The sequence below is a fragment of the Leishmania panamensis genome, assembly GCF_000755165.1.
Source record: "Leishmania panamensis strain MHOM/PA/94/PSC-1 chromosome 29 sequence".
In the NCBI taxonomy this organism is placed as follows: Eukaryota; Euglenozoa; class Kinetoplastea; order Trypanosomatida; family Trypanosomatidae; genus Leishmania; species Leishmania panamensis.
The window spans coordinates 98,413-113,179 of NC_025875.1; the positions used below are offsets into that span (position 1 = coordinate 98,413).

Sequence of the window (14,767 nt, forward strand, 5' to 3'; positions counted from 1 at the left end):
AAGCGAGCGCGAGGGGTAGGAGTTGCATGGCAAGGGAGAGGAAGGGGGAGGGGTTGTTGTCGTCGTAGACGAATGCTCACGCAGCCAACGATGGCACATAGCGTTAGTGCGAACAGTAACTCAAAGCCAGTGCAAGAAGAGAGCGGCTAATGACTGCGAGGTGTCTAGCTCAACACGCCCCGCTCTATGGGATACAAAAGATAAGGGGAAACAGACGGCAAGATGAGATAGCGCATGTGTCGCCGGCAGTTCTCTCGACAGACACACACACGTACACGTAGTAGGCGCCCGTAGAGGAACGTAATGGCCGCTTCGCTTTGTTGCTGTGCACCACCTCCGTCTCCGCTACGCCACCCGACTACTCCTCGACTTGCAAATCGGAATGTGCCGTTCCATGACATCATCCGAGAAGCGCCGCCCACATGATGGGCACGGCACCCGATCATCGTCCGCCACGACGGATCCACCAGCCATGGCGTTGCGCAACTGCGCGCTTTGTTTCCGCCACTTCTCCGGCTTGGGGGCTGCTTCAGACGACCTCCGCTTCGGCCCACCAGGTGCAGCTCCAGCGGCTTTGGTTGTGGAAGCCACAGCACCGCCACCACCAGCAGTGCGATCCTGCTTCTTGATAACGCTGAGCACCCCTCTGCTCTTCTCATCGCTCCTCACCTTAAGTATCGCGTCTTTGTGCCGTTCGCAGGTGGTCACGTGCCGCTGGAGTCGACCCAAAGCAAACGTGCGACCACAGTGCGGACACGGCTCCAGCGGCACATCCTTCATCTCGTCCACGTCCACAGGCACCTGCGGCTTGCCGCAGGCCATCGCTGGACGCTCATCGATGACGGCCACTGCAGCCGCGCTGTTGTAAGTCGTGACAAACGGCGCCACCGCGTACACGTCCTCCTCCGGTAGCGGGCAAGAGATGCGCCTTTGGCTGTTTTCCCCGTCTTCACTAGGATCAGCCGCCGACACGACAACGAGCTCTGTCACCTCCGGCGCCGGTGCGCCACGGCGTACCGATACCGCGGCTGGCATGTCCTCAAAGGTGGGTGAATGCGCAGTCCAAGGCAGCGCGGACCCGTGAGGTGCCGCCCACATGAGCGCATCTGCCTTTGACAAGGCGCTGAGCGTCGTGGCCGTGGGCTCCGCATCGTAGGTGATGACAGATGCGTCCTCTACGCTGCCGGCGGTGCGCCAGTTGCGTCTGCCGACGGAGGCCGTCGATATCGACCCTGCGGGGGCACGAATGCCGCCTTGCGACTGACTACAAGCCATATTCGCGCTCATGCTGTCCGTCCCCTCCCGCTGCACGCGCTGCCAGTAGTTGCGCTGCGCAGTCGCTCGCTGCTGCGCACTCAGCCGAAGCTTAAGGAAGTGGATGAAGTTGATATCTGCAGGCGTGGACTCCAGCAGCAGTTTCGTCTGCTCCGACAACAGCACGCGGCCATCAAAACCGCCGTCAGAGTGCAGGCGTGCACGATCTCGTGTCCCGGCCATCGGGTCATGCGACTCCCTCCAATGAGAAGAGGTTGGCTAGAGCTGCAAAACGAAAAAAGGGGCGAAGCGAGAAAACGACTGTGCGCTGACACGACAAGATGGGTGTGGCAAGGTGGGTGTATCGCCTTGAGAGACAGCTTGCGGGGACAAGCGGAGAGGGGAGAGAGAGAGCGAGCGAGCCAGTAGGAAGGGCTAAGGGCGAGCCAGAAGAACTTACCGGTTCAGGATTGCGTCGCAGATCGGTCGGGTCTGTGGGCCCCTACGAGATCCACAGACGCACGCACGCGCGGAAGCAAAAGCCCTGCAACACACACACACGAAAACACGAGCAGAGAAAGGCGAAGACGCGCCTTAGGAAGCAAAACGGCTGTGCGTTTGAGGGAGGCGGAGAGGCGGAAGGGGGTGGACGAAGTGCGCGGGAAAAAATGAGCTCGAAATCACAGCTGGCAAGGCGAAGCAGGACGAAAAGGGGAAGAGGCACACAGGGGGGGGGGGGGGCACGACCATCGCACAGTGGCAGCGCGCTCGTGGGGGAGAGGAAACTCCCACGGCAGCGCACCCTCTATCGTCGATGACGGTGGGTGTGGAGAGAGGGGAGGAGGGAAGAGAAGAAGGCTGAAGGTACCAATCGCTGACACGTCACCGCACGTACACATGCACCGCATATGAGTCAAACGGAAAGGGAAAGGTTTGAGTGAAGAGGAGGGGAGGTGCAAAGGAGAGGAGCAAGCGGGAAAGAGAGCGAAAGGAAACAGAGAGTGTAGGTAACCCCCGCTTCGCTGAGCGACGAGAGAAGGATGAGGGCGGGCGAGTACAGCTCTGGTGCCAAGTATACGAGCGCCTCAGGAAAAGAAGGCGCCGATAGAGAGGGGGAAGGAGAGGCTCACCGCCCTTGCGCAGTAGTCCTACAGCACTGGGCAGCACAAGAACTGTAGCAGCTCCTTCTTCTCTTAGAGGGGAGGGTGGGAGGAGGTAACCATCCGCACTGGCATGCGTGCACACACGCTTAGCGTCGGCTCTCCGGCCAAGTAGCCATTTCGCTGTTGCTGTGGATGCCAGCTGCGCTTCCAGCGCGTGCCAATGAGGATATGAACCGCCATAAACAATTTCACACTAACGCCTCACACAGCCCACGACTCACACACTCTCCAGCGGGGCTATCACAGCAGCTACGAAGTGCGCATCACCACATACTTACGCGATGAGCATCCAAACTCCAGCACATCTGACTCAATCACCGTCGTCGCCTCCATTGCTGACACCACCTCGCCATTCAGCTTTGTATGGTTAGTCGACTCCAGATCAATCAGCTGCAACTCAGCTGTCCACACCGCAGACGCGTCTCCACCGGCTGAAGTCAGGGTCTCCTCTAGCATCGCCCACATGCTACTGCACAAGGATCGCAGAGCCTGTTTGCTCTGGGCAAACAGCGGCACATCTGCTCGCGGCGAGGGCAGCTCCGGTGCGTCAGACTGCATTGCGTTCACCCTCTCCTCTACGTACGCGTTGAAAGCGGCCTCGTCCGCCAAGACAAACCGCATCTCCATTGAGGCGTGCTGGCTAGAGCAGGAAGGGTGTTCGAGCAGCACATCATTCACCTCCGGTTCCTTGCCAAGCAGCCACACGGAGCGCCAGGTGAGGTTGGCGTACTCCATCACCTTTTTATCGTCCTTCATCACTAGCAGCTTGTAGGTGGGAATGAAGAAGGTGCTCTGCGACGACGAGCCAAGCGCCGGCGCTGAAGCTGGTACCGTTTTACCGCTGACAACATCGTCTCGACACCACTGCAGTATCGCTGTATAGAGAGCAGAAAGCTGCTCGCGCGATGGGCTTTTAGGGGCAGGCACTGCCGTAGTACCTTGCGGCGACGCTGCTGCAGCCCAACGGCGCCACCACTGCACAATGCTCTCGGCGATGGTGGCAACGCGCAAGTAGGTGATTAGTGTGGGATCAGAAGAAAGCGAGGTCGTCGTCCCGGACACGCCATCATCCACACCCTCGTCGCTGTCTTCGCGGCGCAGCGCATCAAGCAACTGCTGGGGGATGGTGAGGAGAGATGGATACCACTTGACCGGGCGGGTCGCGGCCGGGTTCCCCGGCACCAGTAAGCGGGGACGTGTGACTGGCAGACCGCCAAGAAGGGAGGTCAGCAGCCCTGTGCGGCCGTAATTAGGAGCCTCCATGATGGTGTGCGCTGCTTGCCTGTGCGTCTGCGCTCTAGTACACATGCGCACGTGTGGGTGCGCTTGTAGGAACACGGGAGAGTAGTCACCTGGAGGAAAAGAAGAACAGCAGAGACAACACAGTGATGCATCACACACGCGTGAAAGCAGAAGAAAGGCCTCGTGGGCCACATCCATGTGGCGCACAGAGCTTGTTCCAGCACGACCGCTCTCTGCTGTAGAGAGTGCGTTGAGCTCCACCCCCACCCGGCCTGACACGGGCCCATCTCGCCTAGCGCGGCGCGTGCCTACGGGGTGCGTCGCGCCACTGCGCCGACTCAGTCATCGGTGCACGGGAAGTGCCTCAAACTCGGCCCACCCCCCCCCCGCAGGTCGCCACCTCGTGCACCCCCACCCCACCCGGGGGGCGGCACAAATGGGTTCGCTGTCGCCCCGCCATCCACGACCTGGCCGCCAACACCAGCAGCCGTGCATCGCCCTGACCTCCCCCACGTCGTCGGCGCTTGGCTCTGTCACCGCCACAAGCAGTTCGGCATTGGCAGGGATGGGGGGAAGGGGGGTCTCTCCGGCTCCGCTGCAGAGTGGGTGCTGGGCTCTGAATAGCGCGCACTGAAGTGTTCACCATCACCATGGTGCCGAGAAAGGCACAATGGTGATGAGATTCGCTGAGTTGTGGGAGAAATGCAGAAGGGGGAGGTGAATGCCCAACAGCGAAGCGCCACACATACGCACGCGCAGAGAAGCGATCATGACGATGAGAACGGTGCGAAATAGGGACGCGTCTTGAGACTTCTCTGCAGGACAAAAAAAAGGGGGGGCAGCGCTGCCACTCACGCTAGCCTCTGTCATGCGTGCGCCGTTTACCGCTAAAGAGACGACTACTTCTCTACATGTGTCGCTCTCAACATACAAGAAATGGGAGAGGGTGGCTAACGCAGTGAGTAAAGCGTTGGAGGATGTTCGCTCGTCTCTGGCATTGCCCCCGACCACCGCAGCAGACAGAGGCGCATGTGTACGCCGGCATACAACGGCCTTCAGAAATGACCAGGATTGGGCTCAGTGGTGTGCGGGTACATAATGGGCACGCGTGTTTGCCGTCGGGGTGGCTGGCAGCTCTGCAAGATGAGCGCCTTTCAGGAGACACTGTGCTGCTGTTCGATTATGCTACGTGGCTCGCTTGTGAGGCTGGTCATAGGCCGCACACGATGAGTGACAGAAAATACGGCAAAAAGGGTGAGTTGAAGAAGTGAGTGCAACTCTTCCACTGCCGTGCTGATGAGGACCGCGGTGTCAATGACAGTGGCGATCGTGACGGGGTGCGGGGGGGGGGGGGGGGTGATCGCCGACAAAGCCAGCAGCAAACAGCGACACCACACATCGCACATCCCTACCGCGTTCTCCGTTTCGCGAGTTCGCCTGCATCCACCGTGTCGCCGTCTCTCGGCTCCGGGCCCCTCCCCTTCCCTTTCATCTGTACGTTGACTGCGGCCTCCTCTTCGGCAGGTCACGTCAGTCCTGATCACTGTGGGCACTGAGGAGCCCAAACACACCCAAAAAGAAAGCGCTGCAATATATCGGCGTCAGGCACGGCGAAACGGTGGAGACGCACGACATGCAGGAAAGCTGAGGGAGGTGAGGTGAGAGCCGTACCAGTGGTACGTTACTGGAAGTCTGCCAGAGGAAGAGGAAGGAGGAGAGACGGCAGCCGCGTCGAGAACTTGGCGGAGGGGGAAGGGAAGGGGGTGTAGAGGGAGAGAGCAAAGTACAAGGCTGGAGGAAGGGGTGGATAGGGGCAGTCCAAGCAAAACATCGGAACGACAAAGAACAAGAGAGAAACAAAAGGCAGGGAAAGAAAGGAAAGAAATCACCGTCGTGTTCGTGGGTGGGGTAAAGAGGGAGTGCGGAGTAATGTGCGTGAGAGGGTGAGTGGCGTGTAGTGGGGGCGCGTGAGAGAGGGGAGTGGGGCGTAGAGCGCACCCGCCGGAGCCGAAGGCTTCGACAAGGGGAGGAGAGGCAGCTGGGCACGCCCAGAACGCCCACGCCCAGAGACACAAGGGCGCACGCAAGAGGCTTGGCAACGGTTCATACATGCACACACACACACACAGTAGCAAAGGACATCGTACAAGTAAGCACGGGGAACTCAAGAAAACTAAAGAGAGAAGGGGTGCACGTGGACGCCATCGAATGCACAAACACAGAGAGAGAGAGAGAGACAGACAGACGGAGGAGCGCGCAGAGGAGCACAGACTGTTAGTGGGGGGGGACACAGACGCTCATTGGAGAACGTGATTTATCTGATAGGGGCTCTAGCTTATCGGGCTGCCCGTCATCATGCCGATCACCAAGATCCCAAACAGTAGCTTATACGCACGACAGCATCGCCGACACAATCAGCCCCTTTGTGTGTTCTTGAGCAGGTGCGCGTGCATACCCACGAACACCCGACAGAGAAAGAAAAAGAGAAGTTCTAGTACAGAGGAAAGAGCACAACACAGCAACACAACGCAGAAGAGAGGAAGAGGAGAAACAGGCGAAAGTGCAGAGGTGCTCGCCACTACAAGCACCCGCCACCACCACCACCACCACCCCTCTCACTCCCTCTGCCTCTACCGCTCTCTCTCTCTTTGGACGCGTGACATTCATCAACGCAGTATTTCCCGCTACCCCCTTGTGGGAGACTCAAACGCCCGTATGCAGGCATACACTCTATAACAGAACATGCTTCTAGCAGTTCCCCGCCACAGCCCCCTCCTCCTCCACTCGTCTCTTCCCCTCAGCTCATCCCCCCCTCGTAACATTATATTCTGATCTCAGCCTCGATCTATCTCATCATCGCCCCTGACCCTCTCCGCTTCACACACACACACACACACACACGCACGCGGAGAGAGAGAAAGTGAGGTTCACAGGAACTCATCAGCGCAGCCAAATACAAGATCTGGCACGGAAGAAACACCCTCAGGCACACCAATAGGGAATCGTACAGGTACACAACAACGAAGAGTGGGATGCGGGGAGGGACAGCGAGGGAGCGATGAACAAAGTGCCATAAAGGCTCGTCATTCAGAGCAGGAAAGGGGGGTACAGGACGAGAGGGGTGTGTAGGAGGAGGTAAGCGGGCGATAAAAGATGAGGATGCGACCCTCCCGGTCACCGACCGATACGTTCGCGCATGTACGCGTACCTGACTAGTGTGCACGCACGCTCTAATGGCTCTCCTTGTACAACTTGTACATGTCCACGGCCCACTTGGCCCAGATGATTAGCACCACCTGGAACACAATGATCGCGGCCCAGTAACCCCACAGGCGCACCTTTTCACACCCAAAGATGCAGCGAACGCCGCGAGAAGGACGACGGTGCATCGCCGCCATCAGCTTAGCGTCCGCCTCCCACATTGAGATTGCAGGAGTCGCCTTCGGCGGCAGCACCTCCTTCGCAGGAGGATTGCTGTTGCTGCGGTTGCGGCTGGGAGAGCGGGCCGGTGTGCGGGCGCGCGCAGGGGTTTTGGAGCGGGAGGCAGAGCGGCCCTTGCGGCTGCGGCTGTGAGCCGGAGAGCCGTTGCGCTTCGAAGGCATCCTTCGTTTTCCTGCGTGCTTGCTTGAGTATACGGCGGCGTATCTTCTGACGTGCGCCCAAGGAGAGGAGGGGAGGAGTAGTGGGTGGGCGGGTGTTGCCTTGATTTGCTTCCTTTTCCTTCAACTGAGAGAAGGCTGGGCCACAGTAGCGGAGATGTAAGAGCTGCAACTTAGAGTGAGTGCACACACACACACACACGCGCGCGCGAGAGAGACATAGATGGAGAGAGAAGAGCAAGCAAAGCGGTGAGCACGGAACAGGCTGATGAAGAAAGAGGTGCGCAAGTGCGCACGCAGGCAAAAACAGGCCAGCACACTGACACACGAGCATCTACACCACCACCACCACCACCACCCTGCCGCAACCTCTCTTCAAAGAGCAGGGCAACTGCGCCAAGGAAGAAGCTGGCGGACTCCAAGAGGACACAACAAAGCACGGGATGCACTGAGCAACAACGCCACAGAAGGCACACCTACAGGAGAGCCAAGAATCCCTCGGTGTTTACCTCTTATGCATACATACATACATACATACATATATATATGTATGTATGTATGTATGTATGCATATACAAGTGTGTGTGTGTGTGTGTTTCTCTTGCAAGCACGAATCAGGAGCCGTGCCACCGCTAGCTAAGGAGAGACCAACCACGTGTCAGCCAGATCACTGCTCAGCCTGACATGAGGCTCTCCAGGGGATATGCTTTGCCCCCCCCCCTCCTCCCCGTAAACACCTGTGAGCGAAACATAGAGGGGTGTTGTCCTTCATCCCTGGCTGAAGTTTCGCCACGTGCGCTCACTTCCCTGCCTGCGCTGGTTGAGAAGCATTGCAAAGTGCCTGGGGGAGGCTGTGAGTTGGTAGAAGAGGGAGGGAATACTGAGATAGGGATACGGTGCTGAGATATGGCCGCCACTCATCTTCCAGAGAGACTCGAGCGAGGGAAGGCGCCGCAAAGTGCACAGGTGCACCTACACATACGCAGAAGGACAAAATATCACGAGCTGGCAAGCAGGCCAAGCAAGTGCCAACTCTGTCAACCAGCTGTATACACGCACACCCGACCCGCATGCCGTCACACAGAGGGAGAGAGGGGGCAGTGCGCGTATACCTTAACGTGACGAGGGGAGAAAGAGAAACAAACCGAGGCGAGAAGCGAAAGAAGATAAAGAAGTAAAGCGTGCGAGGGGGCGGGCGGCATACAGAAGCGAGGAGGCGGGGCAAGAGAGAAGAAACAGAGCGGGCACACCGATGACCGGGAGAGAGCGTAATCTGTGCGATGGTGTAGAGGACACTCCGTAAGAGAGACAAGCGCGTTGCCGTAGAGAGAGGAGGATCACGGGCAGTCCATCAAGCCCATTCCATAATTCGTCCTCTTCTCCTTCCCCCTCGCATTTGCACTGCCGTGCCACAGGCAGTCTCAGTCGAGATCGTCTTTCGTAGTCGAACGAGACGTGCCGCCAGAAGCAGCACCACCGCGAGGAGGCATGCCGCTAGCGCCCGGAAAGCCACCCATACCACCCATGCCACCTGGCATACCACCGCCACCCATCATCTTCGCCATGATCTTCTGCATGACAGGACCCACCTTGGGGTCATTCATCATGCTCATCGCGGCCATGGGGTTCTGCATCATCTGAGTCAGTTTCGGCGCCACCTCGGGGTCCTGCATGGCAGCGATGATATCGGGATCCTGAAGGACGGACTCCATACCAGGCGGCATCCCGCCAGGCATGCCACCAGGGAACCCGCCAGGCATGCCACCAGGGAACCCTCCGGGCATGCCACCGGGCATACCACTCGATGCCGCCTGCGCTTCTGCAGTCGCTGCAGCCTCCTCGGCCGCCTCCCTCTGGCGCTGACGGCGCAGCTCCTCTTGCCGCCTCGCAACCGCAGCTTCCTCAGCGTGCTGCCGTGCCAGCTCCCGCTTGTGGCGCTGCATGGCACGGAACTGGACAAACTTGAGCGTTTCGTTGGTCTTTTCATCGTAGTCGATCGCTTGAGCAGCGCTGAGATCCTTCAGAGAGTCCTCCCAGTGACCGAGGTGGCGGTTTACGGTGCCGCGCACACGCAACGCGCGCACGTTTTGCGCGTTGAGCTCGAGGGTCTTGTTGGCATCGTGCAGGGCTGCGCGTGGCTTGTTAAATTCGAGGTGGTACAGTGCGCGTATCCCCCAGTACATGGCGTTGCTGGGGTTGTGCGTCAGCGCCTCGCTCATTTTAGTGATCGCCTCCGCCAGCTTGCCGTCGGCGTGCAGCTCCACTGCCTCACCCTTTGCGGAGACGGCAGCATCGACGTCTGCATCCGACGGCTCGCTGTACTTCGCAGGGATCTCCTCCGGATCCTCATCAACCAGCGTCCAATGCTCCTCATCGGAGTCACTCTTGTCATCTTGCTCGGGTGTGGCCGCCTCAACCGGGGCCGTAGGGACGGCAGCTGCAGGAAAAGAGGCCCCGGCTGCTGTCGCCCACGCCTTGAGTTCCGCAAGCTCAGAAAGATGAATGGCGCCAGGCTGACGGCTCAGCGCTTCCAGAATGCGCCTCAGCCCCGACACATCAGCATCACTGTAGAGAGGCATGAGTGCGAAGACAAAGTGGGCACAAAGAGCACTTGTGTAGTGTGCGTGTGCGTGTGTGGGTAAAGTGCGCCTGCGTGTTGTCACAGAATAGTAAAGGGTGGGTACACAAACGCAAAACTAGTCGATTGCTACTACGTTTTCCTGTGTGGGCAGCCGTAGGTGAGTCAGACCCGGAAGAGAAGCGGTGATAGGGAGCGTCCAGGACGGAGAAAACATCAGTGTGTCATGTGCTGGGTACGGAAGCTCAGCAGAGACCATAAACCACAAGAAAAGCATCGGCATGTCCATCATGTGTAGGCAGCGGCACAGACATGGAAAGAGACGCGCCAGCGAACACCACTTGATGTGGGGTCCGCACCGCACACTCTCTCGCCGACTTTGACCAGGTAAGCAGAATGCCGCAAAAAGCCCACAGGAGATCGCGCAGAATTTGTGAATAGACGCACCCGCTCCTACACCCCGCCTCTCTGCATTCGTAGGCAGCACAAGACATCAGCCACTGCGGCTGCCTATTCACGGGGGCGGATGCACCAACGTGGGTAAGGGAGGGGGGCACATTTTGCTGTGCCGGACTCGTAAGAATGGAGTTCACCCGATAGCAAAGACGACTTCGAGCACAGACACACGCACCAAGCCAGGGCATGCACAAGTAAAAGAGAGGCTACACTGGAAAGGAGGGACTCGAAACTGTCGCCGGAGTCGTCTCTACTCCGTCCATCTGAGGCCGATCAGCAAGGGCGGCGGTGGGGTCTGTTAGAGGGGTGGGAACAGCAGTACGGATCTCCTTTTCTTCCTCATCTCCTCTCGGCGCCTCCTCTGCCGGCGCTGCGACCGCTGCCGGCGGAGCCTCTACGAAGGTGAACACTGCCACGGTGCGCTGCCACCGCGCCTCGTACTCCTCCGGCGGCACGTTCACTATGCCAAACGTCCCGTACGTCAACTTCGGCATCGGCCCTTGGGTTTGTGAGGCCGCATTCTTCGTCCTCCTCGACAGCCCTCTCTGCATCTCCGCGGCGGCATCGCCGTAGAAGGCTCGCATGGTGTCACCTCTCTTTCCTGTCATGACGGCCCGATCAACCGACACGGCAGCAGCTCTGCTCTCTCCCGCGGGCAAGGAGACGACGCCGTCCACCGCGGCTCTCGACTTGAACGCCGTCTTTGATCTGCTGTATCCGGTGTCCTTGTAGTGCCTTTCCAGCACGTCCTTGAGGTTGTGCATGGCAAACTCGCGCTGCGCATACTTACGCTCGATGAAAAGCTTGACAACTTCATCCGCTGTAGCGCCGGCGCTGCTAGAGGGGCGCGCGCCAGCGGGGAGGTGTGCTTCGTAGAGGGCCTTTGCCGCGACGTTGCCGATGGCCTTCATCAGGCGCACCTCCGCCAGGGACCACCGGTCCATGTTTGTTGACTTGATCTTTGAGATGTGCACTCCCAAGGAGCGATGCACGCCGGAGCAGCGAATACATACGAAGACGCCATGGTTGACTGAGGCCCAGCGAGTACCCGTCTCGCCGCAGTCGGCGCAGACGTTGTTTGGGTACTGCGCACAAAGCCGCTCCACAGCGACTCGGTTCTCCTCCCAGTCCTCGTCGTCCTCATCCACATCGATACCGCAGTGTCGGTGTCCAGGCAAGGTCGTTATCAGCGAAGTCGACGAATCTGCATTGGCGGTGTTCTTTCTACTTTTCTTCTTGTCGTGTGTGTGATGGTGGTGGTGGTGACGACCGTCTCCCACTGAGTGCTCCTTGGACTTCCTGTGCTGCTTTTCCTTCGACCTATCAAAGACTGACATCGCTTCAAGCAGTCAGCTGCGTCTCTGCTGAAGTTTGGAAGCTCATACGCACACCACACCGAAGCACAATACGCCGCGGATCAGGAGCAGCGACCCGGATTGAGCGCACACCCACCCACAGAGAGAGAGGGGGAGACGAACAGAGTGTGGTGCACCTCGTATGCGGGATGTATGGGTGGTTTAGTGCTGGGGTATTCTACTACTTCACGTAACACAGGACATAGACGCAGGAAGGGAGGGGGGCAATCGGCATGTTGATTGGGTAGCAGTAGAAGGAAGGAGCGGTTGGAGTCGGGTGTACGTCCACCACGTGCGGAGGAGAGGAAAAGGCAAGAGAGAGAAAGAGAGAGAGGGAGGTGGGTGGGAGGTCGACAGAGTGAGCAGGCAGAGAGAGAGGGAGAGACTGGAGAAGGATGTGGGCAGACACTCTTCACCAGTCCAAACATAGGCGCGTTTCTCCTCAGCAGAAAGGGAATGAAGAAGTCCAACGGATGAGAGCTCAGTGACGCACGCAGCGTATACACCGACCATTGGTGTAAATCACCATCACACCCTGCATGGCAATAGAAGCAGAGGGCCGCGACACGATATCCTCACTTCGACCCCAACCTTTCCTATTACCTCTCTTCCCTCATTCCCCATATCTTCGTGCGTGGCTGCGTTAACACGAGAGACAAGCGCTCGGAATTCCTCCGCAAACACCCGGTGTTGAAAAGCAGCTGAGTCGCTCGTGATGTTGACGGCGGCAACAAATGCGAAGTTCGCTCCCACGCAAGCGGTCAGCAGCTTCAGGTGGTACTCACATACATGAACGTCTGATGGCACCGAAGAATCACATAAACACGTGACACGAGTAGCGGTCGCGGCTGGGGGCGCCTTGCGCACCTTTTTCATGAAAGGGTAGAACAGAGGAGGACCCACGTGCCCGCGCGCACAGAGAGAAACAGGTAGAAGAAACAGCACACGCACACGTGTACGGCAGGACTTGCCAGCGCATGCGTGGACGTGTGTGGCATCAACCGAGAGACAGAGGGGGGATGGAAAGGTGAAAAAACGAGTGACGTGTGTTGATGTCGGTCGCAGCAGCGGCACAAGCAGTGGGAGTCGCAGCAGCAGACCCCCCAGGGCCTTCCTTGGTGCAGAGCAACAAAATACCCTCGGCATGTCACGCATTCACACGGACCATCAAGACATCGCCGCTTCGCACGCCAGTCCACGTGCTCAGCGTGACGCCCTGCATCTCCCCGGCAGTCATGTTCTTCGGAGGAAACCCACTAAAAATGCTAATGCTCGGCGGGACCGAGTAGCGCGTGGTGTCCTCCGTGTACAAGAGATACGCCAAGTAGTCGATGAGCCTCGCTACCGGTGTGTCAGGGCGCAGCTGCAGAGTGGAAGACGAATGCGGCAGTCGGTAGCGCAGCCGAAAGACGTTGACTGCATCGACAGTGGTGCCCTCCGGAACTGTGTACTCGTCCAGCGTCACCGGGGAGGGTGCGGTGACTTGGGCTGCCTCGGGAACCTCCACCGTACTTGCGGCGGCTGCGACTGGGACGGTGGTGGTTCCCGAAATCGTCGAAGGCGACGCCATCTCGGCCTCGCTGTCTTCCTTGTTCACGTCTATCACGACCGGCGACGTTATGTTTGCACCCGCGGATGTCGAGCCCGCGTTACCACCACCGTCACTTCCGGCGTCATTTTGCGGCTGATCATCCGGGCTGGCAAACGGATCGTGCGGGGGGTCGTGGTTAGTAATGAAGAGCATGATGGCGTCCACCACCATGGCGCTGTCGAACTGCCACACCTCAGAGGAGATGAGCGGCAGCTCTTGCACCTTGAACTGAGTCACCGGATCGACCATGAACATGCGGGGCAGGTGTCCGCTGTCGACGTTATACTTCTCCGCCAGGGCCATGCCGCGGGTGTGCGTGACGTTAATTTCATAACAAAACAAGCTGCCGCTGGTGAGGGAGCGCATGGCGTCACTGGCCCAGATGTCACGCGTAAAGCACTCGCAGGGGAACGAGTTGTCCACGACAGACACAACAACCCAGCAGTGGCGCAACGCGGCCTTCTCGCACTCCGCGTCGAAGGCGACTCTGTCACTACCCACTACGTAGTCGGGGCGGGCGAAGAGGCGCTGTATCGCTTCGGCCGTCGAGGAAGCAAGTGCTCGCTGCAGTGGTGGCGTTGGTGGACGCTGAGGGGCCCGGGGGAACGTAAAGCCCTCCACTTGATGTGACGCCGGCGATGGCGCACTCAGGGGTGACCCCGTGTCGATGCTGGAGTGGTGTGGAGAGTCCTCTTGTGCGTGTCGCGGCGAGGTATGAGAATTATCTACCTGAAACGCCACGACAGCATCCTCCAAGTTGAAGTCGTAGGTGGAAAGGTAGTGGATGGCTTGATCCTCTGTAGCCCCCGTCATGACCACGAAATTAGCCACCACATCCATGTCGCTCATTTTCGCTTCGCCACCTCTTGTGACCGGTAGGGGGAGAAGCTGGACGGCGGTGATGGATGAGTGAATGCGTGGATATGTAGATGCGCGAGGTGATCTGGGGAAGGGAGGAGGGATGTAGGCAAGCCAAATGTCTCGATGCACTAAGAAGATGGCAGTGTACCTGCCACACGTGTGCAGGGTCGGGGGCGCGACGCTGTAGGCTGACGGCTGCTTCGCCACTGGAACACCCAATATCAGGCAGCAGCACTCGACTTCCTCTCACGCCGCCGCTGATGTCAATACGGGCGAGGGGGACCAATGCCAGATGAAAATGGGAAAAGGGGGCTTTTAGCGCGTAGTTGTGCTGAGTCGCTTCACAACAACAAAGAGCAGCAAGACACGACTGGTGGAGCGAGGCGGGGTGGAAGTGTCGAGCAACCGCCGCACAATGCGCAGCATACGTTGGGAGAAGGAGGGAAGGGGAAAGCTAGAGAGAGAGAGAGAGCAGGGGGAAATATATAGAGAGGGGAGTACAAATGAAGAGCAACTTCGCAGCCGCAACCCTTGAGCCTTCGACCCCCACCGGCCACCAGCACTGCAGTGCGCAACTGACGCGCACAGGTGCCCCTATGTTCCCAAGACACCCCAGCCCGAGCGAAGGAAGAAGAAACATGGGCTAGCAATCAATGCCACGACAGTGT

General features: G+C 58.8%; 5 protein-coding genes across 5 annotated transcripts, besides 1 other annotated feature; all 5 read right to left on the reverse strand.

Moving 5' to 3' along the window:
- Positions 1-345: 345 nt before the first annotated feature.
- Positions 346-1,497, reverse strand: LPMP_290290 (hypothetical protein; the record flags this gene model as incomplete). The annotated part of the gene is made up of 1 exon (XM_010702620.1): positions 346-1,497. The coding sequence occupies one exon, from the start codon at positions 1,495-1,497 to the stop codon at positions 346-348; it is 1,152 nt and encodes a 383-aa protein (XP_010700922.1).
- Positions 1,498-2,666: 1,169 nt separating this feature from the next.
- LPMP_290300 (hypothetical protein) lies at positions 2,667-3,857 on the reverse strand (the record flags this gene model as incomplete). Its single annotated transcript, XM_010702621.1, has 1 exon — positions 2,667-3,857. The coding sequence occupies one exon, from the start codon at positions 3,855-3,857 to the stop codon at positions 2,667-2,669; it is 1,191 nt and encodes a 396-aa protein (XP_010700923.1).
- Positions 3,858-3,874: 17 nt separating this feature from the next.
- Positions 3,875-4,313: a repeat region.
- A 4,366-nt stretch (positions 4,314-8,679) lies between these two features.
- Positions 8,680-9,837, reverse strand: LPMP_290310 (hypothetical protein; the record flags this gene model as incomplete). The annotated part of the gene is made up of 1 exon (XM_010702622.1): positions 8,680-9,837. One exon carries the CDS (start codon positions 9,835-9,837, stop codon positions 8,680-8,682), a length of 1,158 nt encoding a protein of 385 aa, XP_010700924.1.
- A 661-nt stretch (positions 9,838-10,498) lies between these two features.
- LPMP_290320 (hypothetical protein) lies at positions 10,499-11,629 on the reverse strand (the record flags this gene model as incomplete). Its single annotated transcript, XM_010702623.1, has 1 exon — positions 10,499-11,629. One exon carries the CDS (start codon positions 11,627-11,629, stop codon positions 10,499-10,501), a length of 1,131 nt encoding a protein of 376 aa, XP_010700925.1.
- A 1,165-nt stretch (positions 11,630-12,794) lies between these two features.
- LPMP_290330 (UBX domain-containing protein) lies at positions 12,795-14,087 on the reverse strand (the record flags this gene model as incomplete). Its single annotated transcript, XM_010702624.1, has 1 exon — positions 12,795-14,087. One exon carries the CDS (start codon positions 14,085-14,087, stop codon positions 12,795-12,797), a length of 1,293 nt encoding a protein of 430 aa, XP_010700926.1.
- Positions 14,088-14,767: the final 680 nt, after the last annotated feature.